The sequence below is a fragment of the Electrophorus electricus genome, chromosome 1 (genome assembly GCF_013358815.1).
Source record: "Electrophorus electricus isolate fEleEle1 chromosome 1, fEleEle1.pri, whole genome shotgun sequence".
NCBI classification, from domain to species: Eukaryota; Metazoa; Chordata; class Actinopteri; order Gymnotiformes; family Gymnotidae; genus Electrophorus; species Electrophorus electricus.
Window position 1 is genome coordinate 2,390,639 of NC_049535.1, and position 24,811 is coordinate 2,415,449.

A 24,811-nucleotide genomic window follows, 5' to 3' on the forward strand; every position below is an offset into this window, starting at 1 on the left:
AAGAAAAGGAAGCGGAACAAGCGTTGGCGTACTCCTCAAATCGGCGTAACACCTATACGTTAAGAAACTCTCTTGTTTTTTTTTTTTACAATCGCTATAAATTACATCGGGCAGAATGCCGGACTTGGCCGTAGAAAAGGTTGTCGTCCATCCCCTGGTGCTGCTGAGTGTTGTTGACCATTTTAACAGGTACATTTCCACTGTCTGACTGATTTTCAGTCAAATTTTGTTAACTCACTGTTAGCTAGTTAGCTAGGTGGCTAACCTAGCCGAGCTAATACAATCACAGCCAGCTTGCTGCAGTTTAAAATTTTAATCCATCAATTATTATTTCAGTTTTGATTGAAGTTTAAATTAGTGTGCGACAAACCAAATGTTTGTAAGTAAGCAGTTGTATATTGAGGAATTATAGACTGAGGAGTTGCTCTAGCTAGCTAGTTAGCGAACAGTGTTTATCACGACTATGTCTGACTACAAGCACGTACAGCCTTAATTCAGCTGCCTCATATCATCAGTATTTGCTTTTACCTCAGCGGGCTAAAATTTATGCACACGAACGTTTGGCTCTGTTTTACACTGATAAGTGTCAGGGTTTATTCATATATTAATTTCTTACTTGTAGAATTGGAAAAGTTGGAAGCCAGAAACGAGTTGTGGGCGTACTACTTGGCTCTTGGCAGAAGAAAGTTCTTGATGTGTCCAACAGCTTTGCAGGCAAGGTGTCTGTGTGTCTCTGTGTCTGTCTGTGTCATAATCATCTTTATTTAAAGACAAATAAGAGAGATTTTGCCGTTTTTGACAGTTCCTTTTGATGAAGATGATAAGGATGATTCTGTGTGGTTCCTGGATCATGACTACTTGGAGAATATGTATGGAATGTTCAAAAAAGTAAATGGTGAGCCATTTATACAATAAATCCTTTTCAATACTAAGCCTTTTTTTTTCTTTTCACATGACAATTACTCATACTGGTGGAGTATAAACTGTGTTGTGTTTCAGCCAGAGAAAGAATAGTTGGCTGGTATCACACTGGCCCAAAACTGCACAAGAATGATATTGCCATCAATGAACTTATGAAGCAGTATTGTGCAAACTCAGTATGTAACAGACATGTTCTCTGATATTGAACTGAGATATAAACTATATAATGCATACCATACAAACATGTTTTTACCTAGGTTTAGAGACTATACCTCTTTTGACAGGTTTTAGTCATTATTGATGTGAAACCTAAAGACTTGGGACTGCCAACTGAAGCCTACATCTCTGTGGAGGAGGTGCATGATGTAAGTTCTTCCCTCAGTTTAGTGTGGCACATGTAGGGATTTTAGTAAGTGAGGTGCTGTGAATGTTAGTTAAGACGAGAACCAGGCCAAATCTAGCTGTGTTTCCTTTGTATAATCAGTGAATTCCCCATGCAGAAATGCAATTGCAATTCCTGAGCTCTGAAATGTTATAATTCTTGCTGCAGGATGGCACTCCCACCTCTAAAACATTTGAGCATGTTACTAGTGAAATTGGGGCTGAGGAGGCAGAAGAAGTTGGCGTTGAACATTTGTTACGGTGAGACATGTTTTAAGCCCCGACATGCTTGCTAATTTATTGCTTAATCGTAACATTTCAGCCCCTTAAGTGCAGTTCATTGAATCCTGTTGTGTTTTACAGGGACATCAAAGACACAACTGTAGGCACGCTGTCTCAGCGCATCACCAATCAGGTGCATGGTCTGAAGGGCCTCAACTCCAAACTGCTAGACATCAAGAACTACCTAGAGAAAGTCGCGACGGGCAAGCTGCCCGTCAACCATCAGATTATTTACCAGCTGCAGGACGTGTTCAACCTGCTGCCTGACGTGAACCTGCAAGAGTTCATCAAGGCCTTCTACCTCAAGACCAATGACCAGATGCTTGTGGTCTACCTGGCCTCACTCATACGCTCTGTGGTGGCCCTCCACAATCTTATCAACAACAAAATCGCCAATCGAGATGCAGAGAAGAAAGAGGGGCAGGAGAAGGATGATGGCAAGAAGGAGAAGAGGGATGAGAAAGAGAAGGGTGATGCAGCAGCGAAGAAAGATGATAAAAAAGAGAAGAAATAAACTGTTAATTGTGTCATGGACTGACATAATCTTGGCTGGAGTGGGAAGGACGTTTGAGTTTCTTCTCCTATACCGACCTGCAGGTTTAGTCAGGTGTGGTCTGTGTCTTTTTTGACATGGAGAATGTATTCTCATGTTGCATCTTGATTGAAAGCAGAAAGGAGATTCAGTTTGAGGGATTTTTTTTTTTTTTGTCTCTGTGTCCTGAACTGACACTTGCTCTGCTTGTTTTCATCTGTATTGTAGCACTGTTTAAAAGACCAGCAAAATACATCGGTCCAAGGTTACAGCCCAAAGCAAAGTCTAATTGTAATCACATCTTTTTTTTTTTTTAAATTTTACATTTTTTTTTATTGGTGGATTCAGACCATTTTTGTTCACTACATGATGACAAACATGCAGTTTTGCTAAGAACACATTTACTAAACATCTCTCATAATTTACCCCTAAAGAACCTTTGTTTTAGCTGTTAGTTAGAAATACATTTCCAAGAAATGCAAAAAACAGTCACAAGTCTACCATGTAATTCAATTGTTTGCTTTTCCTTTCCACTTGCATTTTATTTGTAGAAATTAAAGACAAACCTTTCCCAGTACAGCCTGTTATTTGGAAATGTGTGAGAATAGTAATGCAACAGAGTGCATCTCAATTCAGATTATCAGCATTAACTGCTTAGTCCCTAAGGCTACATAAAATCCTATTTCACTTAAGAACAAAGAGTAGAAATGTATCTTGATCATGTAACACAGGGCTAGGTGTGTTTACTTGGTTCTTGTTATCAGTTCTTCTGAGTCTTGATCCCAAAGAAGCTGCAGATCTTGTGTAGCATCAAGTCCACAACTTCCTCCTCTTCAGAAGCCTGGCAATGAGAGATTTATCACTTTGTCTGTAAATCCTTAGAGACTCACTTGCTGACGTTTAGAAAACCGACTATAATATTTGGCATGTCATGCTTATTTTTAAACTAAATCTAAGCAAATACTGGTTTGTGATCTTTGCCTAGAAGTATTCTCAGAAGCAAAAAGTTACATTTCTACACATTTATCCTCAATTTAAAAAATGCATTTAAATGTTTGTATGAACAAAGCACAGTACCTCAGGCTTCTGTCGTTCTAGCCTGAAGGCTTTAAGGATGACTGAGATGAAAATGTTCAGCACAATAAACATCATAAAGGTTACACAAGAGACAATGATGAAAGCACCAAGCACTGGGCTCAACTCCAAAACCTGTAGAACGTGACACAACCGCAAATATTGTCTGGAGTCGCTTAATTATTGTTTAGTTAAATGTTAGTAGCCTCACCTACCTCATTGTAATTGAACAATCCAAGCTGCAAGCCAACCATAGCCATAGTCGCATCTATAAGAGTCTTGTATGTATACAGCTTCCAACCAAACAGTAAATTAGACTACAACAAGAAAGGTAGTGATTTTAAAAACATCAATCAGTTATATAAATAAAAAAAAATGTCAATGCCACTTTGAACTGAGTAAATTGGATCAAACCCTCAGTGATGACTCATATTTATAGAATTGTGAAGGACCCTCACAGTAGTGGAGTAGGCCAGTAGCATGACTGTTATTATTACAAAGACACTGGCGATGTCTTTCCATGCCTGCTGCAGTGTAGAAGTGAACCTCTTCAGTTTGAGGTGGAAGCGCAGCAGATGCCACATTTTTATGCTGGCCAGCAAAACAATGAATGCTATGATATACCCCAGGACTGCATCTGCTGCAGCAGTTTCATAGAAGCTCGGGAACCTGGAGCAGAACAATACAGATGCCTTGTCGCTCTTTTGATGAAGTTGTGTGGAGTGTGTGTGAAACTTATGTCCACTCACTGGTCTTTGTGGCCCTGGTAATACTTCAGTTCCTGCTCTCCCTGTACTGCCCTCTTGATGAACATGGACAAGGCACTCCAACTTAAAAGAATGATGGTCAGTTCTAGAAGATCCCATTTGCTCTTGAAGTAGTTCAATTTCTGTTGCTTCAGGTGCTTGCACTGTTAAAATGACAACAACCAAAGCTGGAAAATTTTAAACCAATTATTGTTTAGTCTAATACAAGCTTTAATGAGGTAATATATAATGGAGTACAGTACATGTAAAGGACTTACCTGCAAAAACATATAGTAGAGAATGAAAAGGAAATAAATAATCTCAGACACCAGTACATAACTGCCATCTATCGTCTGATAAAGACGAACATTCTGCAGTTCGCTACGATACTGAAATGCTCCTATGGAAAACAACATGAAAACCATCATCCTTAAAGACTACTGAATCATCTTTAAAATACTACAGTGCAAAACTTTCCTCACCTACTGCAGTGGTCTCCAACATCAGTGTCACAATAGAAAACAGATTGACATTAGCGTTGTATACTGTGAACTCCACAAAGACTGCTCGTGTGTAGACATCCAACCACATGTTGTCAGAAAGGTGCTGCAGCACACTGTAAAGAAGAAGGGGACATATTTAAAGCACCCCAAGCTTTCCTCACTCACCAGATTAATATTCTTATAAATGTGGTCAAACAGGACAAATTGCATATGCTGTCCCTTGGTTAGTTCAGGCTTAATTTCACTGGCTTAGAAGACAACCCACAGTGACAAAATAAGTGCTTTCTAACAGAAAGTGGCCACAGTTCCAATATAAATACACATAATTATAAAAAGTTTCTTTGTCAATATAGCAATTTCCATCTTGCCAAAATTTTCACCTGCTTGCATTTTGCTGGTCCAGACCTAGTTCAACCACAAAGCCTCCACCTCTGTACATAGCTGCACTCCCCCAGACAGGATGAGCCCTGAGAATAGACTGGGTTTGGTACTGCCATGGTGTGAGCCAGCGCTCAGACCCATTGATCTGTATGGAGTGGTTCCAGCCTGGGCCATAGGAGCCCATGTCTTCCACCTCCCAAGAGTATGGAGCACTGCAACCAGGAACAGAGCTACGCATGGAGCCGGCAACCTGGCAGGAGCCCTTCTGCACTCTAACCTGGCGGAGACGAGCACTGCCCAACAGCTTCGAGTTCCCATCGGTGATGAACCCTGAGAAGGCAGAAACTGAAATCTTTAGAGACTCATTCCAGGCTCTGATAACAACCACGAAATTATCAGTGTTTCTTTTGCATTTTCTTCATATGGGATCTATTACGGTTACGGTTAAGGAAGGACCTGGACGCTGCCCAAAGAGGTTGTTGAGGAGATTGGAGTTTGCCCAGGTAAACACATCTTTGAGGCTCATGCTGTCAGAGATGCCATTGCTGAAGCTCTGCTTAATATGCTGAGTGAGGAAGTAAGCATTTGGATCATGCTCACCATACGTGGCGATGTGTAACACACACAGAAACCCCACATAAACTGCAAGTAAAACAAATATCTTTTTTAAATAACATGCTCTTCTTATTATGTATCAGCAGGAACTGGAATTCTCATTTTGCCTTACTGAGAATCTCCCTGATTAGTGCAAAAGCTTTCTTTTCTTTGATCACGTTGTCCTTCATCTTTTCGACATCAGAAGGGGGAGGAGGCTGGTAGAAGCCGCATGTACTGTCCCTTCTTGAAATGCGCACGTCACCTGGGTCACCTAGACAGTAGCATAGCTTTGTCTTCTTTATGATTTAATAGGCAACTGTCAGTTAACAGAATGTTAGACTTACCTGAGTAAGTCAGTTCCTTGTCTGTCGCTATGGCAATATAATCATTATCATCTTCATTATCAACAGCCTTCACCACTAAAGCAAAAAAGATTGCAAATCCAAGTACCTGACAAAAGGAAGCCACAATAGCAAAGTCAGAACAAGATTAACGCTGATCAAAATATTCAACTTCTGAACATCATTGCTGAGACTCTTTTTCGCTGAGAATCTCTTACTTTTACAGGCTGAGTGATGAGAAGACTCTCAAAGAAAGACACCATTATCGAAATGAGCCAGCTAATGGAGCGATCTTTCCCATAATTCAGCCCATACATCATGGTGAAGTATGCAGACACTCCACTAGTGGCTACAACAAGAAACCAGCCCACAAACACAAACCACCAGGGCAGGCCTTTCTGACAGCACCTCTTCCTGCATCCTCTGCTGTCCTCTGACGTGCTGGAGCTGCAAGCAAACTGGTCTCCCATGGAGCTCGAGGAGAGGTGGGGCTCTAGAAGTCCCTTCATACCCTGAACCTGCTGCATGGCCTGACTGTAGCACTCTGGACTGGAGAATCGTGAAGGACCCAGTAGCCTCAGTTCTTTTTCCACATTTTGGAGCTGCTTGTAGAGATAAGGTCGGTAAACACTGTACAATGAAAAGCATTCATTTTGGGTCTCTTCAACCCAAAACCTGCCAGAAGAGAAGTCCTTCTGCCGAATGATATCTTCCATGAGAGACAACAGGGTGCTGATGTCTGTTTTGTCCGATCCCAGCACTGCCTCTGGAATGGGCCTCCTCACTGCCTTAGCGAGTGAGCGGACTATTCTTTTTAAGTCCTGAGAAACAATCATTTTTTGTAAACTGTGTAATGCATGTAGACTGACAGGACTTAATAGTCAATAGCAGGATTTCATCATAAGCTCGAGCTATTCCTAATTACTGCAAATACACTTACTCTGATGATAAGCTGTATGGTAAGGTCTGTCTGCCAACAACATTGTGGGAAGCCATCCGAGTGACTTTTTTCCTGCTGAGGAGACTCAAGCTCATGCTCTTTATCTTCTGTCTCCACTTGGATCTTCTTTCGAGGGTGGGTGAATCTGAAGATGCTCACGATGAGGAGGTTGATGGGGAACATGATGATGGAGCTCTGGATTCCAATCATCACCTGTTGCCAGGTGAACTTGATGTTGCCTTTAAATAGAGAAACACAGATATACAAATACCTTTCTTCATGATCTTTTTTCCCCCACAGTTATCTTGACGACCTTGCTAGACTGGCATTGGAACATATTGTATTAATAGGTTGCATTAGAAGATTAATATTATATTAGTACCCATGTCCATGGTCTGCTCAGAAGGGTCAGTTGGAATACCCCAGAACATGATACTAGTCAGCATGGTGCAGAGTAGCAGGGAGAAACAGCAGGAAACCCGTTGCACACGAGTGAATTTACTACTTGGGGGCCGGCTAACCACAGAATACCAGATGTGGCCATCACACAGATCTTTTACTGTCTTCATGAAGAACAGATTGCTGGAAAAAGACAGGAGGCTTCATTTCTGATGATAATCAATGGTCAACAGTAATTTTGCTTCCTGTAAAAATAAATCCTGTTTTATTATGTATTTTTGCACACGGAATCCATACATGTTTTGTGGAGCCCTTCTATGTTGGCAAACTACTGCTAGACACTAAAGAGGGTTGTTCTGAGGTCAATTATAAGCATAAGTCATACACTGAACAATTTAGAAGTATGTTTTACACATTTTAAGTGTAATAACAGCCTTATTCATAAAACCATATGTGACAGAAAAATTCTAAAAAAGGATTCAAATTCAGCATAAATGACAAGATCCGCACATTTTAATTTGGGAAAGAAATGTTGATCAGTGTAACGTTTCTGTGATATAAATGGTATTTGAAGAAGATGCAAGTAATTCACCTAAAGCCTTTTAAGTCCTTCTCTGTTGCTGCAGGGAACACTTTGTCCAGTGTGCACTCTCCTATATCGATGGCCAACCACGAACTACACAAGAAGTGCCACTTCTGTCCGGTCTCCAAGTCCTGTACCATCACCTTACTAATGTACCTGATAAATGTAAATAATTTACTGAACATAAATCTCTTTTCAATGTAATCTGACAAAGTACTACGATCTCACACAGTGTACACTCCTGGTCCTAAAAAGAGGCCAAACCCTAAATTAAAAGTAATAGTCCTAACAAATCATTGGTATGAAAATGAACAAGAAGTATTTTTTTTTTCTGCTCAGGAGTTTAGTTGGTAAGTACTTAGACATTGTTGACATGACATTTTTTTTATTCTTTAGACTTGGTACTCCAGCATGTCATCCGAATGCTTGTAACAAATGCTGAAAGCAGCCTCCATAACTGGGACACAAATCCAGGTCTGACAGGTAGTAAAACAAAGCCTACTTGGGACATACTGAGATCTGACAGAAGGTAAACCAAAGATTTAACCTTCCTAAGTGATGGTCTCCATCACAATGCTTAACAGTCTTAATGTGAAGAACCTTTCCCTCATTTGGCTATGAGCACTCAATAGTTGCTTTCACCGCTGCTGTTGGGGCAGTCAAATCATCTTTAAAGATATGTAATCAAGTTCCACTAGGTACGACCAGGCCATGACACTACCTCAGCCATGTTTTATAGCTTAGATGGTTTGCATCATGAGCTTTAGATCACAAGCCAATGGTTTGGATCACGAGCAGATGATTTGGATAATGAGCCTTAGATCATGAGCAAATGGTTTGGATCAGGACATTTGAATCACAACCTTTGAATCATGAGCAGATGGTTTGGATCACAATCTTTGGATTACGACCTTGGGATCTTGAGCAGATGGTTTGGATCACGACCTTCAGATTACGACCTCGGGATCTTGAGCAGATGGTTTGGATCACGACCTTTGGATTACGACCTTGGGATCTTGAGCAGATGGTTTGGATCACGACCTTTCGATTATGACCTCGGGATCTTGAGCATATGGTTTGGATCATGAGTTTTGGATTACAACCTTGGGATCTTGAGCAGATGGTTTGGATCACGACCTTTGGATTACGACCTTGGGGTCTTGAGCAGATGGTTTGGATCATGACCTTTGGATTATGACCTCAGGATCTTGAGCAGATGGTTTGGATCACGACCTTGGGATTTTGAGCAGATGGTTTGGATCACGACCTTTCGATTACGACCTTGGGATTTTGAGCAGATGGTTTGGATCACGACCTTTGGATTACGACCTTGGGATTTTGAGCAGATGGTTTGGATCATGAGCAGTTCCTTTTTTTCTCCTCCATACTTCCTCTATTTCTTCACTCATTACTTCTATTAGATCTCATTTTAATATTATTGAAGTGTTTGTCCCACAGGTATTTTCTTATCCCTGGCCTCATCACAGAGAGTGTTTGTGATCTGTTCAGCAGTTCATTTTCCTATTTCTAAGATAGCCACTTGTTACTACTTGTTCTTACTTGTTACCAATATTCTAAACAGTAGATTCTGTCAGACCTGATATTTTGGCTGTCTCTGATTGATATCTTTCAACCTCAGGATGGTCTGCTTTCTTCCTTCATCCTCATGATAAAAGACAACTGCAAATGTCACATCTAAAATTAATTCTAAAGTGATTCTGCAATTCACCCAGTATAGACAAAAGCTCTCGAACTGAATCCTATAGTCTGTACTTTAATTACATAGTATATTTTTCATTTTAAGTCTTTTTGAAGTAGATCATCAAAACAAACAAACAAAAAACAGGGACACTTTCACAATGCATTTAGATTTCACTGTATAAAAAAATGGACTTTAGGAATTCATTTACAGTCTAAAACTAAAACCTATGCATTGTCCACAGTACCAAGAAGGATGTTTTCCAGAGTTGTCATGCCACAGCCTGATGCTCTGGAGCTCTCCAAGAGAGAAAGGAGTGGTAAGGAGGAACATGTCCACACCTCCCCTCTCGAAGAGCAGCTTGTCTGGGTCAGTCAAATGATGCGGCTCGGTCTCCCAGACCGTGCCTTTCAGAGTCACAGTAACCTGCAGTTGTAAACAGTGCAACAGAAATGCTATGACAACACAATCGGAGAGCTCCGCCTAGCAAGTATTCTACTTCACTGGTATGTTGGACTCTAACCTACTGTACTGTACTAGGATATTCTATGAGTAAAAAACCGTCTGCTAAATGCCATAAATGTAAATGTAAGAGTATACTGAGTATTACTGTGTATTACTGAGTATTACTGACCTGAGATGAGCTAAAAGCTCCATGGCGATGCCCAGTGCTGACAGCCAAAAGGTAGCGATATTCAGAGAGTGGATCGTTATCTTCTAGTACCATGACTTTTACCTTTTAGATAAACAACAGTTATATGATTTTCCCCTCACTTTTCACTTCACAGAACCACCCTACACAGATGATTTGCATACATGCACGTGTCAGACAAACCTTTATTTTGTCCTGAAGGTCTTTCCTGCGTGCCCATATTACTGCTAAAATGTAGACCAGGAAGATGGCACCAACAAAACACACCACCACAGGGTTGTTGACAAACGTGGCAAAAAGCTGAGCTGTGCGGGTCACATCCACCCGGTTGGGCATGACAAAGAAAGAGCTCCCAAAAAAGGTCAGGTGGGTGCACAAGCACTGAGTGACCAATGATGTGGTGCGCAGACCAACCTGAAAACACACATTCCTTGTAACCCACCTTAACATTAAGGAGCAGACCTTGCGAGACCTTAACCTCAACTACTTGTGACAAAGAATATTAAGAGTTGCTAATAAGCAATGAATTAGAACGGCAACTGGAGAAAGTCTCATACAGTGGTTGGCTTGTTAAATACTAAAATGAGGGTACTTAAATGTCACTCACTCTACAGCCGTAGTCACTCCAGTTGGTCTTAGTTTCATCCCAGTACAAGCACTGGGCAGCGATAGATGTGACAGACACTGAAGCATTTGAGGAGTTCACACCTGCTCCAACAACTGGCCTCACTAGAAGATAGTAAACTCCTTCTAGTGCCATTTCCCTGGGGCCCAGAACCCATGTGTACCTCTCCTCTGCATGGAAATACATATATAAATACATGGCTGTGCTTCATTACTCCCATTTAAATTTTTTATCATCAATATAGTCCCCTGCATAAGTTAGATTTACCTGCTGACATCCCTGCTTGGGGGAGCTGCATTTTGGCTTTGTAATTACTATCATTTGGATACATTTGAAACCCCAATTGTAACTGCAAAGTTATATTGCCTGAGGGTTTCAGCTTCAAAACTAGAGATGTGTTTTGAGTGGTCATGTTGATCGCCAGTGTACTGTAGTTTCCCAGGTCCAGATATGTACTGTTTACCTGAACAGCTTCCACCTTTGGTAAGAGAACCTATGAATAGACCACATGTAATATCATGATGAATATTAAATCATGTCTGTAACATTTTAATAAAGTGGTTTCCACACTACAGGGAATCCTTTAGGTCATTAAATCTTTTACCTCAATCTCCTCATTCAGGTTCGACACTGGGATGACTGAACCATTTTCTCTGGTGAGAGAGAGAGAGCCCACTGTTCCATTTATGGGCAAACCATTGTTTGATGAGAAAGGGTTTATTCCAAAACTCAGCATCTGTAACCAAAAAAAAAAAAAAAAAATGAACAGAACTCACCTCAAATCTGTAATGGAGATTATAATGAACTGTAGCTGAGAGCCACAGAGTTTTCACCGCTTGCTGAATGGATTTACAGAGGATGTCATTTTATGCATACAGAGACATCTGAGAGGGACACAGAATATGTAAATGCAGGGTGTAAATGGAAAGGCCACTGGAGGATATCAGGAGCAACTCTTACTCGCACATCCACTATCTTCTGTAAAGCCAGGACACTAGAAATCAAAGGCGGGAGCATGAAGGAAGCTGAGCTGCTATTGTTAAAACTGAAGGTCTGATTGGACAGTTCACCTGATAAAAGCCTAGTAAAGGAAACATAACACAGGCTTCAGAGGAAGACCGCGTAACCATTTCACATGACATCATTCATTTACATCTGTTAATGAATCTGTAATGTATTCTGCAGTATAATGCTACAAAAGACAGAAAAGGTTGCACAGTATCCAAGGAAGTATTTAAGTAAATACTTCAAGTTATCTAAGAGCAAAATCCATATTAGGTGTTCAGAGTTTGCTGTCTTGTAGTTTTTATGTTGTTGTGTTCTTACCTGTTAACATACACACTTATTAAGGGAGAGCTGAGGAGTAAAGGCTCCTGGCCTGGCTCTTTATTCGTCAGCAGGGCACTCTGTACATTGTCAAGCACGCTGAGTAATAGACTGGAGATGTCACCCTGAAAGACAATAAATAAAGCTTAGAAAGGGTCTCCACAGGGTGAGGTTGGGAGTATTAAGGGAGTCAGTGTTGATGCCTCAGGATCAAGTACCTGTTCAATATTGGTTGAAGTGAGAATGTTACTGGTAGCCTGAACAATTATTGTGGCTACCTGTATCATCTGTACAGTGACATTTCCCCCGCTGGATGACATGGAGATTTGGGAATTACCAAGACTCAATAGAACACAACATGCCTGCAACTGTTGAGAGAAAGCCATGATGCCATCAGATGTATAGAGGTAACTATTTCTGGCTGCACATTGTACGTTTTGTACACCCTCAGTACCTGAGCATTGTGGGTTAATTCATCTTCCTGTGTGACAAGGCTCAGGAGAGTGCTAGCAGTCATCTGAACCTCCGTAAGAACCTCGAGTGGCTCACCATAGGTCAAAGCTGCACACATATCTGCCAACATCTTCTCCCGTAGCTATGAAAAGAAACGTTTCCTACCAAGGTAAGGAGTTAACAGTATCCTAGAATAAAAATCTCACATATAAATGATTTAAATCCTTCTTATTCTAAATGCACAGGTTACGTTTTTCTTAACAGTCTTGCTCTGATCATCATTCAAGTCTCTGTTCAGCCTGTTGGAAACAGAGAGGAACAATGGTGCTAGCGCAGTGGCTGAGAAGAGCCCGCTCTGCTGCAGCTGTGACACATGAGTTAACACAGCAGGCCACAGATCCTGGACAGTGACGTCACAGCTGATATCTATAACCTGGAACATAAATGGGCAAAGTGAGCACACACTGATTTTAAAAAGAATATTATATGTTTGCAAACACCATTTTAAATTTCATATTTGGATCAAAAGGTCATCTCTGTAGGTCCAGATAAATTGTTTTAATACCTATACATTGCTAACAAACCTGAGTTAAGAGTGTAGTGCTGATTGTCTGACCATCCATATTCTTAACTGCAACTTTCAGACCAAGACTGTAATGATTGCTTTTATTACCCAGAGGCAGAAACAGGGACGTCATCTTAAGATCAATGCCACAATGCACAAAATCACCTGTAGATATGGGTGACAATGACAAATTCTTACAGTCATAATAACTGCTCACTACTACTGTAAGAATGTCCACTCTCACCGTCAAAGGTGGCCAGGCAGAAGGAGCAGGAGCCAGAGCAGCAGAAAGGCTTGATTGTAGTGCAGGTGATTTTGAAAGGAGTGAGAACATCCCCCATGGATGGGTCAATGGCACAGCTGAGCTCTGCTATAGAGGTGTCCGTTATTGTGCAGGTGAGATATGTAGTTGATAAATATTTGGTAGTGATAGATATATTATCATGGAGGGTATCCTTACCATGATTAGGAGTGACTGGTGTTGTCCTGGTCACATTTGTCTTTGGTGAATGGGTGTCCGTAGGAGGGAATTGCTCATGGTTGTTATCTTCACCATGATTAGGAGTGACTGGTGTTGTCCTGGTCACATGTGTCTTTGGTGAATGGGTGTCCGTAGGAAGGAATTGCTCATGGTTGTTATCTTCACCATGATTAGGAGTGACTGGTGTTGTCCTGGTCATATGTGTCTTTGGTGAATGGGTGTCCGTAGGAAGGAATTGCTCATGGTCATTTTCGCTACCATGATTAGGAGTGACTGGTGTTGTCCTGGTCTCATGTGTCTTTGGTGAATGGGTGTCCGTAGGAGGGAATTGCTCATGGTTGTTATCTTCACCATGATTAGGACTATCCGGTGTTGTCCTGTGGTCTTGGATGCTCGATGGATAGGTGTCAGAGGTAGAGATGCGATCATGGTGGGTCCATTGTGAATTGGTATCAGTGGAAGAACTATTACCATGTCCAGTCCCTGTGTCAGGAATTTATAAGATTTCGATTTAGAAGGGAAGGCAGAGGTAAATTAACAGATTTGGCTAGGATAGGTAGAATAGTTTAGGTTTTTAGTTGTTCTTCTTTGGGTTTGTTGTTCATTGCTCTGACTTGCTTTGGATTGACTGTTTGTTCCTCTGATCTAATACATTTAGATGTTTCTGAATGCAGTTCTTGGACAAACTTTCACCTTTTGACTTGTTAAAGCTGATATTAGAATCAGCCACCTTGGAATCTCCAATTGGCACATGACATGAAAGACAATTTATTTGAGAACTTATTGGCATGTCTTAGGGACATATTGTCATGAGGCAAAGCATAATGTCCTACACCAAATGCTATTACATATCACAGTAAGTAAGATGTGTGCCCAAAAATGCATTTGCTATTTTCATATAATTAGGAATGTGGGATGATTAATTGGGATTAATGTGGGAGTCTTAATTACCTAAACATTTTAATACATTCTTAGTGATTAATTACTTTAATCAATTCAGTCACTTTTAACCAGTTGCACTAATGGCTAAGCAAAAACAATTTAAGAAATATTCCAGCACTTAAATAAAAAATTACATATTTATTTTTCAGTTTAATTTACAATGCTTTCACACTGTTTGGTTTCAAATGCATCTCAGGTGCTTGTGAAGCACGATATCAGAAAATATTTGGAACCAGAATAATGTATTCCATTATCCTTCTGAACCACAGCAAATTAGATGGAGTCAGACTATTCAGCAGAAATTAGTACTTCAACTGAATGAGTGTGAGGAGGGAGCTAGTTACGACTCATTTTATATTACCCTCAAATGAAAGGTATATAAAAATGTTTTATCCAGATTTATAATGTTTTGTAGTCATATTAATTTTCATATACATAACTATATCTGTTAACCCCATTCATTTATTACCTAGAACAATCTAAAATGTTTTAGCCATTGCACTGAAAGTAGATGTTGTCCATGGATATCTATTTGTAAATATTGCTTCTATTTCTTTGTGTCAACCCTCCCACCCTTATGCAATGCAAAGTGTGCAAATCATGACAGGACAGAACTTTGCAATGGCCTAAAAATACCAATTTGATGGTATGCTACATGTAGCACATAGCAACAGTTTTTGTGCATGCATGAAAATAGGGCCCTTATAGTCATTTTTCACTATTTCTAAAGTTATTTCTTACATTTCTGAAGAGGTGTAGAGGTTCAGGTTAAAAAAAATAAAAGCCCTGCTTTTCACCCAGCTGATTTCATTGTTAATATCTGCTGTCTTTCTGTGGAACAAAATTCCTGTGGAACAAAAAATGGCAGAAGTATGAACAAGGAACTGCCACTGTGGGTGGAAATGCCCAAGGAAATGCCCCTATGGACGGGGAAGCTTATTTTCTAAACCTGAAATCTCCACTTCTGCAAAACAGTGGGGGAACACTATGCACCAATTCCAAGTCTGTTTTGTGCCACATCCTTTATAATTATTATTAAACCTTTCACATGGAAACAGCTTGAAACAAGTCTTTAATGTTGTTCTCAAATACCATGGTATATGTTTTAGGAAATATTGTTAAATATTTCCTAAAAAACAAGTTCAGTTGTTAATACTGGCTGAAGCCAGACACTGAATCTGAGATGGGAACACAAGTAAAATCATTATATGTTGTCTAAATGAATATCTGTGTTTTTATTTGAGTGAGGTGGATTAAAACAAAAATAGAGCTCTAACCGTTTGTGCAGTTATACTTTATTGACAGGTAACTTCCCAGTACTGGACATGGTTTTCCAAAGGATATATTTGTAGGCACCTCGCAATCTTCAAGCCCGTCACAGAAAGCTATGAATAAAATAAACATTTTGATCTCAAAATATTATAATAAATGCAATTATTAGAGTAGGCTGACCTATAATGAAGGCAGCGGTAAACATGAGCTCTGATCACTGGACCCCTGGTCCATTACTGTGTCAGAGAGGCTAATGTTAATCTTTCAATGCCCAGTGAATTATATTTCATTATGGGATTATAACCACAATAGATTCTATAGAATGCAGTAATGCAGCAATAGCTGCACAAACAAAGGCATTAGCTCTAGCCAAATATCATAGGTAAATATTTACATGATGTTTGCAATTCATCCATCCTCTAAAGCATCAGACTACAAAAGGATTTTTGTGGCAATTAGTGCTGTCTGGTGTTGGGTATCAGATTTATTTGCTTATCAATTTTATGGAAAAAAAACTTTGATGATTACTGACTAACCCTCTTCATTTATGTATTTCCGTTCTGCTTATTTTGAACTCACTGTTGTTTGTCCACACAACAGAATAAGTGTGCTTTTCTATCCATATAATATGATTGACAGTGCATATTCATCCTACCTGATACCAAATCCCTCATGTCCACCCAGCTGCACTCCTGCACTGGTGTGGGAGTGGGAAAAAGAGATTGGTTGACCAAGCAGTAGTATGGGGTCATCCTGCCATAGAAACCATGATCTATCTTTATCGCATGACCTGGGCCACAATGCAGCGTGACATTGTAGTCTGTGCAGACTAGGGAATGCCCCAGCTCTAAAAAGAAGTACAAAACACGTGTTCTGTATTTCCACAACCACAAAACTGGATGCCATAACATATACAGTCTATATATACTCCTGTACATTAATGAATAGTTAAATATTGTACTGACCAAACTGGCAGATGAAGTAGAACCCCTGACTGCAGTTGCTGGTCGTCCCCCATTGAAATCCAGATGTTGAAATGTAGCCGCACTCTGCATCTGCTACTGGTTCACCAAGCCAGTTAGAGTAACTCACGTTGGTGCCGTCCAGCCAGGACAAGGGAGCTGCAAACAGAACAGTGAAAATAGTAAATCTTAATATTTGTTAGATCAATTTTGATTATGTGCACACATTTAGACATTTTTATAAAGTAGCACTTGATATTGGTGAAATATTTTACATTGGCTTCACCCAAAATGTCTACAATGAAATCTCTGATTGCCATTTATAAAGTACTTTCTTCATTCTTACATCCACTCTCCACATAGCTGGAATCCATAATTTAGCTTCCAAAGTATATTCAGTATTTATGTATTGTAATTATCATTTTGAGTTATCTGTACCTTATTTTTAAATTTCCTTTTCTAATTTGTGATGTGTTATCTGTTTTCATTTTGTGCAGGCACCACTGAAACAGTGACCCAGATATCAAATATCTTTCATAATCTTAATTTAAATAAAAGTATATTTTTGCAAAAGTATACAGCAAAACTACAGCTTGTTTTTTCTCCAGTTGGACCACAGTAAATATTTCTTGACCATGATTCATTTCAATATTTTGATCCAGCATCAACCTCCTGGATCATGTTCCTCCACCTCTGTGACCAGTACAGCAACTTACCTTCCATAAAGTCCAGGGAGACGTTGAAGGAGGCCACCAGACCGAGCCACCAGTTGTGCTCTGGCTGCAGATGCCTCTGGAGGAACTGCTGAGTCTCGTCGTTCTGGACGAAGGCCAGGCGTCCGCCGCCACGCTCACACCAGCCCTGAGCGCTGAGGAAGGTGCGCTGCAGTTGCACAAATTCATAGCAGGAGCCGTCAAAGGCCTGCTGGCGCTCGGGGCAGTACAGGCTGTCTGGGTCCTCTTCACCACACACTGCAGTGGCACTGAGAATCAACCCAAGCAGCAGCATGGAGACACTGTGTCTGACCATCTTCATCACCACTCACCCGCACACTGTTGCAGGCAGTCTGGTGTTTCTCCCCATTTATACAGTACCAGTCATCCCTCAAATGACTAATCCCTCCCAATGAACCAATAACGGTCTGCCCTCCTGTTTATACAAGACTTTAATGGAGGCACAATGTGTCAGTGAAAGCCAGCGAGATTTATTAGAAGTAAATTCATTCTGAGTCAGAGATGAATAGAATAATGAATCTCCAAGGAAAAAGGTACATATAACAATCTTTTTTCCTGGGCTACTGAATACATTTAACTACCTTTTTTTTCCCCATGGAAACTGAATATCCTATCTTTTTGAATTTCACTATATTTAATTAATATGCTTTTTATTAATATTACTGTTTGTTTTTATTATTTAATTCAATTTATTATTAATGCACAAATGAGAATAAACTTATAAACTACCAGTAAACTAAAAGTGTAAGCAAGATTTAAGCAAACCCATACATTAAATAAATATTTGTAAGACAGAAGTGAAATATATATATATATATATATAAAAAAAAGAGGATTATTTCAGTTTTACTCTTTTCTGGCAGACTGCATGGTTGGTTAGGGTTTTAGATATTTTTTATTTTGCGCAGAGGCTACATTTGTGAAGCTGGACCTTGTCAACTGAACGCGGAGGAAATGTAGATTTATAACAGTTGTACGTTTGCACTTCAGATTATGTAAAATGATCACGAGTTTAAATTATGAACATATTCAGAAATTCTGATTCCCTAGCTTACAGTCCGCTAACACTAGATGTGCTGCGGCACGCCCTCGTCGCTGCTCACACCCCCGTCCTGTAGGGGGCGGTACGGACCTCTGTGGACGTCCACAAACCGCGAACAACCATAAAGAAGAAGCACACAAAACACTTTCACAGTGCACGAAACAGGTCTGAGGAACAATTTAGAGCAAAGGGGTAGACCCTGATGCTTCGTGCTCGATGAAAGAACTTCTGATAGTGTTAGAGGTTAGTATACGAGATTTAATGCGTTTTTAAACATTATAACTATTATAATATTCTTGACAATATGCTGGTTGTGTACACATTAAAAGCTGTAGCTGCTAAGCTAAGTAGCTAGCTAGATGTTACATGGCTTAAATCTGCCAGCCAGGTTAACCCGCTTCATGTTTCAAAACCATCTACGCCGTGCATTCATGTGTTTAAATATTATGAACCTTTATTCATGTATCTAAGTTAGCTAGGTAAATAAGAATTACATGCGGTCAGGTGTGTGGCTTTGAGAGTGACTTTTGACTGTACACGTTATTCAACTGCAGACCTACGCGTTTAGTTATAAGGCCACAGGCCTATTATGTATACGCTATAGTGTGTGTTATGTATTAGCGTAGTTTCGTAGTCTTTAATGCTATAAGAATACAAATAGCTATGATGATATGCCCCAGTGTGACCTCTATTGTGGAGAACAATCGAATGTGACTGAAGACAGAATTACAGTTACGGATAACTCGCTGTTCTTCGTGTCCCACACAGGGTTACCATGATAGTGGCACAGATAAACCAGGGAGGTACAGAATTCCAGCATGGAGGTGATGCTCAGGAAGTCACGTTATGCCTCACTGGACTTTCAGGTCAGGCTGTTAAACAAAAATAACACCAATAAATAAATGACACTGATATCAGTTGAACATGTTTTGATTGGGGTGAGAGAACTCCGGGACTGTGTTTTGGGTGCTGACGTCTTTAAACTTCTGTGCTGATCTCGTTTCATTATCCAACCACAGATAGTGATCAGAACATAGACACTGTCAGTTTGCAAGCTGTGACTCTTGCAGATGGCTCCACTGCATATATTCAGCATAATACTCAAGGTATGCCTCCATCTCCATAAGAATACTTCATTTTAAGTTATGGAGTCATACAATTCAGTAAACTAAGCAGAATATCAGCTTATGTCTATTAGCAGAGAGTTTGAGTTGCTGAGTCTGGTTTTTGGCTTTATCTAAGATGGCAATATCATGGAAGGGCAGGTGATACAGCTGGAAGATGGCTCTACGGCTTATGTTCAGCACATTGCAGTACCGAAAGGGGGTCTGTAAATATCACTTACCTGTAGATCTTTTTAAAGATGCACTTTGAAACAGTTTTTTGTCATTATCGCGAGGATCTGTAGTCAGTTGGCTCCATGTCTTGCCTGTGAATGTCCTCAGGTGAGGTGAACGGGTGGTCAGGCCCGGCTGTGTCCGATGTCATGGGGGGAGAGAGCTTGAGCCTACAAGATGGGCAGGCCGTGCAGCTGGAAGACGGTACCACTGCTTACATCCACCACACTCCTAAAGGTACCGGATTGTCCTCGTTTTTGGACCAGTGACGGCCAGGTTTACACTCTAATCGCTGTACATTTATGACCCCGTCCTCGGCCTGGTTTTCAGAGTCCTGTGATCCCGGTGCCCTCCAGGCGGTGCAGTTGGAGGATGGCTCCACCGCCTACATCCAGCATGCTGTTCACATGCCTCAGCCCAACACCATTTTGGCCATCCAGGAAAACGGCACCATCTCAGACCTGCACATGGAGGGTTCCATTGACCCAGAGACTGTCAGTGTGCTGGAACAATACACAGCTAAGGTACTCTGAAAATACACAGGTTCTGGACATAGCTCTGCTTAATGAAGATCAAGTCAACCTTCTGCTGCTGAGAGCTTAGTTGGTTTCACCAGTTGTGGTGTTTAAAATGACATATTGCATACTGTGTGCACTGGTCTTTGCAGGTAGAAGAACTGGAACCTTATCCAAACTCAGAGCTGGTCACAAATGACCACGAGAATGTGGTGCAAATGCAGGTATCTACAGGGACAATCCCGACCCACGTAGCACATGTGCTGAAATAACGAACGGCGCAGAAATGTTAAGTCGAGTGCACCGTCTCTTAGATTGTTCTCCGGGGCCAGGGGGGTCGGCGTTCCCTGCCGCAGCCTGCGGAGAAATCCTTCCAGTGCGGTTACGAGGGATGTGGCAAACTTTACACCACAGCACATCATCTCAAGGTTTGTGTTAAATTGAGGTAATAATGGGAATATTTGTATTAGAGGTTTGTTTGTTTTTTAAGACTACTGTCTTTACTGTAATGTAATTGGACCTTATCATAATGACTGGCTGTATTAAAATAGACACAATAGTATAATTATAATCATTTTTATTATAAGAATGATTAGGTCTATTCCGGTTTTATTTTGTGTGTATTTTCCGTTCACTTTCCATATAGATTTATTCATTTTATTGTTACTTAGAGGAAATGGACATATAGGCAATGCACTTCTATGTGTTAGTTTAATACACTAGCTATTTTATCTTGGTGTGATTTTGGACAGGATCTAGTGCCTGCATGTAGAGTGTACTGTTGTTAGGAGTTTGTTGTCACTAAAGGAAAAATCCTTCCCTGATAAGTAAATAATGCCACATATTGTAAAGTAAAATATCTTGGATCTAAAGTCCGAATCAATTTTTATGTTATAAATTCACTTGTAAAATAATAATAGACCATTTGGAATGTACAACAGTTACTAAACCAGTGGGAGTCCTTGGGCTACCAGACAAGATAACATTGCAGTGACACGCACACTATATATTATATTCACTAAAGCTCAACTTTCCCTTTAAGATGAATGAGGAATTCTGATTTTATCTCTGAAATGATTTCTGGTTTAATCAGGTGCATGAAAGGGCACACACAGGTGACAAGCCTTACTGCTGTGATAAACCAGGCTGTGGAAAGAAGTTTGCTACAGGTATCAGCTTCCAGTCCAGTTCCTGTTTACCCTCCTCTTCACAGAGCGATCGTTCACTTCTAAGATAAACGTGGTCTGGGTTTTACTTTGACACTGAAGATAATGGCTATTAAAAAAAAAAAGCTTTAATGAGGCTTTTAACATTTTGCATCAACATTTTAGGCTATGGCTTAAAAAGCCACATTAGAACACACACTGGCGAAAAACCCTACTGCTGCCAAGAAGTGAACTGCAAAAAATCTTTCAAGACCTCAGGGGACCTGCAAAAGCACACCAGAATCCACACAGGTAAACCTACTGCTCAGTGTTTCTGGTGAAAAGTCAATTTTCAAGACTGAAGTGACAATGGGAACTGGTCTCTACTCTACAGGAGAGAAGCCATTTATATGTCCTTACCAAGGTTGCGGGCGATCCTTCACTACCTCCAACATCTGCAAGGTTCACGTGCGCACGCACACGGGAGAGAGGCCCTACCATTGCCCAGAGCCTGGCTGCAACCGGGCTTTCGCCAGTGCAACCAATTACAAGAACCACATAAGGATCCACACAGGTATTCTGGCTTCTGCTCCAAATCCACAGGCCTTCCCGAGATGCTCTCTCCTACGCCAGCACAAGGCATAAACCAGGACTTCTCCTTGTCCTCAGGGGAGAGACCATACGTGTGCACTGTACCGGGCTGCGAAAAGCGCTTCACTGAATACTCCAGCCTGTACAAGCATCACGTGGTTCACACGCCCTGTAAGCCCTATCGCTGTAACCACTGCGGGAAGACCTACAAGCAGATCTCCACGCTGGCCATGCACAAGCGCACGGCCCACAACGACTCGGAGCCCATTGAGGAGGAGCAGGGGGGCTATTTTGAACCTCCCACAGGTCAGCAGTTTCACTGTGGAGTTAATGAGCCTGCACGACTGCACACACCTACCTTGTTTAAACTCTCAGGTCCTTTATAGTTATTGTCGTTAGATGTTGTTCAATTAGACATTGACTGACTTCAGTGTGATTCAGAACACACTGATCATCCGCACGCTCCATTGCAGTGCTTCTGAAGGTGCAAGAAATTGAAGCCAGTAGATTTATAACTGCACTCCCCCATTACCTGGGGGTTCTGCCCCACCATGCGAAGCTTTGAGGCTCCCCCTCAGGCTCTGTCATTTATTTTGAGTTCATTACCTCACCAGAAGGTCGTGTCATCCATTTGCAAAGGTTGTCAGCCTGTTACTGTTAGTTCAGAAGGAGAAGTTAAGTTTTAACAGAAGCTGTTAAAACAGCAAATGCTCACTTTTTGGGGAGTAGCGTTTGTGACTTCCTCCTGATTTTTAATTTTTTTGTTAGTAGCCAGTACAGTTTAGTAGTTTTGATATAATGTAGTGAATTGTATGGACTATATAAAGTGCATGTTTGTTGTAGTAAAATTTGCGATTTATATAAATGGTTTAATGGTAGAGCGCAATTGAAATGCCACAGAGGAAGGTACACATGGCTGAAACTCCATCTTTGTCTGCCTGTGAGAGACAAATAAATGAAGCATTACTGAGCATCTACCATGTGTAATGCCTACAGACTAGAATGCTAGGTTAAGTAGGTTTTGTGAAATGACGTTTTCTCTTCACTTAGAAGCCTTTGATGATCCCTCCATGGACACTGCCTCAGCAAAGAGTGTAGCAGCCTGCCCCGAGATGACCCCTGTGACCTCTGATGTCACAGGACAAGAGGAAATCACTCTTATTGCACAAGATGGGATTCAGCAGGTTTTCTTTTGTAGTATAATTGTATTTAATTAGTGGTTACAAAGTTCCCATTTTTGTCAATATAACATCTGAAGTATCAGACATCAACCAGACAAAATGTTTTATAGACAATTGGTAATACCATCACCATGGTAACACAAGATGGCAACATGATCACCCTCCCGGCCAGTGAGTCCCTGCTGACGTCTGGGGAGATCACCATGGTGAACGCAGATGGCACAGAGGGACAGGTCTGAGTCCTCTTGAGCGTTTACCGCCCCTGTAACCCCGAGAGTGAACATGGAATAACAAAATGCAGTCAAACTTTGCACTTCCAGCCTTTGAATTTCTGGGCTGATTTGCGATTTAGTTTGATCTTTTACAAGTTAGATGAATGTTCTGTTTAGTGAGTGTCTGTGTTGTTTTGTCTGCAGATGACTATTGTGTCACAGGACTTGGCTTCTTTACAGACAAAACAGGAGGAGCTGGTTCCACACCCAGTCACGCTTCTTACCACTACTAATGGTACACAGATTGCTGTTCAGGTACAATGACTGTTTGCACATGCAGCATATTAGTGGAATAGTCCATAATGTGGCTTTCACACAATCAGTATCCCTTTTAAGCCCAGTTCACCATGTGTCAATGGAATACATAGCACACTGCTAAGCATCTTTATCCTGAAACCTCCATCAAATGCACTGCAGCTTGTTAGCACATGCCATTATAAGAAATCAGTGGCAGTGATTAGTAGAACGTTCTACATTTTGCAGTATTGATTTAATCAGAAAAATTGGATGTCAGTATGTTGATCATTCACTGCTGATTTCTCACTTGTTAGCGCCTGCTTAAAATGTCACACCTAATCAAACCATCATTTGAAGCCTTTGAACTTCAATGAGTGACTTGCCATTCATCACAAACTGCTGCCAAACATGTGCTGTCTTGTTATAGTTTTTTTTTTTTTAGAATAACATGGTGTTTGGCACGCTACTTTTAATTTTTACATGTTTTTTTTCCTGCAGCTCAGTGACCAAACGTCACTGGAGGAAGCTCTGAGAATAGCATCAAGTATACAACAAGGAGACGCACCAGTACTCGGAAATTAACTTTGCAAAAACCTTCCTGTGAGCATTGGATGCTGGACAACAGAGGCATATGTTATATAAAAATAGAGTTTTCAAATTATTGATCCAGTTGTTCAGAGGTTAAAACATGGGCTATAATATTTCCTAGATCTTGTTTACATTCATCTTTTTCATAATGTGTGTACAGCTGTAATAAAGACAGAGTGCTGGCCTATATGAATTTATACAATAAAGGACTTTATTACATGGGCTCTTATGTGATTTAACTCTCACTTTTACTATTTATGTTACAATCCTTTCATACAATCTGGTTGTAGGCTTAAGTTTTATTTGTAGGTGAGAGTGCACCGACCTTTACATAAAAAACATAAGTAAAACTAGACAAAGTATATGTCTTTCCTGGCCAGGGCAACGTCATGTACGTTCATTAATGATTGATGTGTCATGTCAACGAGTTTTAATGTCGAGATCTAAAGGCCACCGTGATTAACTTATTTGAGGTGCATTCAGATTGATCAGACGTCCGCCAAAATGACGCA

The 24,811-nt window shown here is 40.7% G+C and overlaps 3 protein-coding genes across 4 annotated transcripts; 2 read left to right on the forward strand and 1 right to left on the reverse strand.

Annotated features, from left to right (window-relative positions):
- Positions 1–17: 17 nt before the first annotated feature.
- psmd7 (proteasome 26S subunit, non-ATPase 7) lies at positions 18–2,690 on the forward strand. Its single transcript, XM_027012644.2, has 7 exons — positions 18–189; positions 623–714; positions 803–895; positions 1,000–1,097; positions 1,206–1,286; positions 1,472–1,563; positions 1,666–2,690. Exons 1-7 carry the CDS (start codon positions 116–118, stop codon positions 2,096–2,098), a joined length of 963 nt encoding a protein of 320 aa, XP_026868445.1. The 5' UTR covers positions 18–115; the 3' UTR covers positions 2,099–2,690.
- pkd1l2b (polycystic kidney disease 1 like 2b) lies at positions 2,419–17,677 on the reverse strand. The gene is made up of 31 exons (XM_035532826.1): positions 17,374–17,677; positions 16,661–16,816; positions 16,351–16,542; positions 15,701–15,808; positions 15,221–15,270; positions 12,686–12,868; positions 12,437–12,577; positions 12,201–12,350; positions 11,983–12,107; positions 11,617–11,737; positions 11,261–11,392; positions 10,924–11,149; positions 10,639–10,826; positions 10,215–10,445; positions 10,014–10,115; positions 9,627–9,805; positions 7,690–7,836; positions 7,081–7,280; positions 6,699–6,937; positions 5,977–6,579; positions 5,762–5,867; positions 5,548–5,688; positions 5,277–5,462; positions 4,820–5,150; positions 4,419–4,552; positions 4,215–4,336; positions 3,940–4,100; positions 3,649–3,859; positions 3,406–3,507; positions 3,194–3,325; positions 2,419–2,957 (listed from the first exon to the last, which is right to left on the reverse strand). Exons 1-31 carry the CDS (start codon positions 17,663–17,665, stop codon positions 2,877–2,879), a joined length of 5,472 nt encoding a protein of 1,823 aa, XP_035388719.1. The 5' UTR covers positions 17,666–17,677; the 3' UTR covers positions 2,419–2,876.
- An 881-nt stretch (positions 17,678–18,558) lies between these two features.
- znf143a (zinc finger protein 143a) lies at positions 18,559–24,521 on the forward strand. 2 transcript variants are annotated; one of them, XM_027010523.2, is made up of 16 exons: positions 18,559–18,676; positions 19,202–19,299; positions 19,453–19,539; positions 19,676–19,759; positions 19,879–20,007; positions 20,101–20,294; positions 20,438–20,509; positions 20,600–20,713; positions 21,379–21,454; positions 21,617–21,742; positions 21,825–22,004; positions 22,100–22,327; positions 23,072–23,205; positions 23,313–23,435; positions 23,619–23,729; positions 24,210–24,521. In XM_027010523.2, the coding sequence occupies exons 2-16, from the start codon at positions 19,209–19,211 to the stop codon at positions 24,291–24,293; spliced, it is 1,833 nt and encodes a 610-aa protein (XP_026866324.2). In that variant the 5' UTR covers positions 18,559–18,676; positions 19,202–19,208; the 3' UTR covers positions 24,294–24,521. The 2 variants fall into 2 exon arrangements, with proteins under 2 accessions (XP_026866324.2, XP_026866334.2); XM_027010533.2 differs by having other exon boundaries at positions 20,618–20,713.
- Positions 24,522–24,811: the final 290 nt, after the last annotated feature.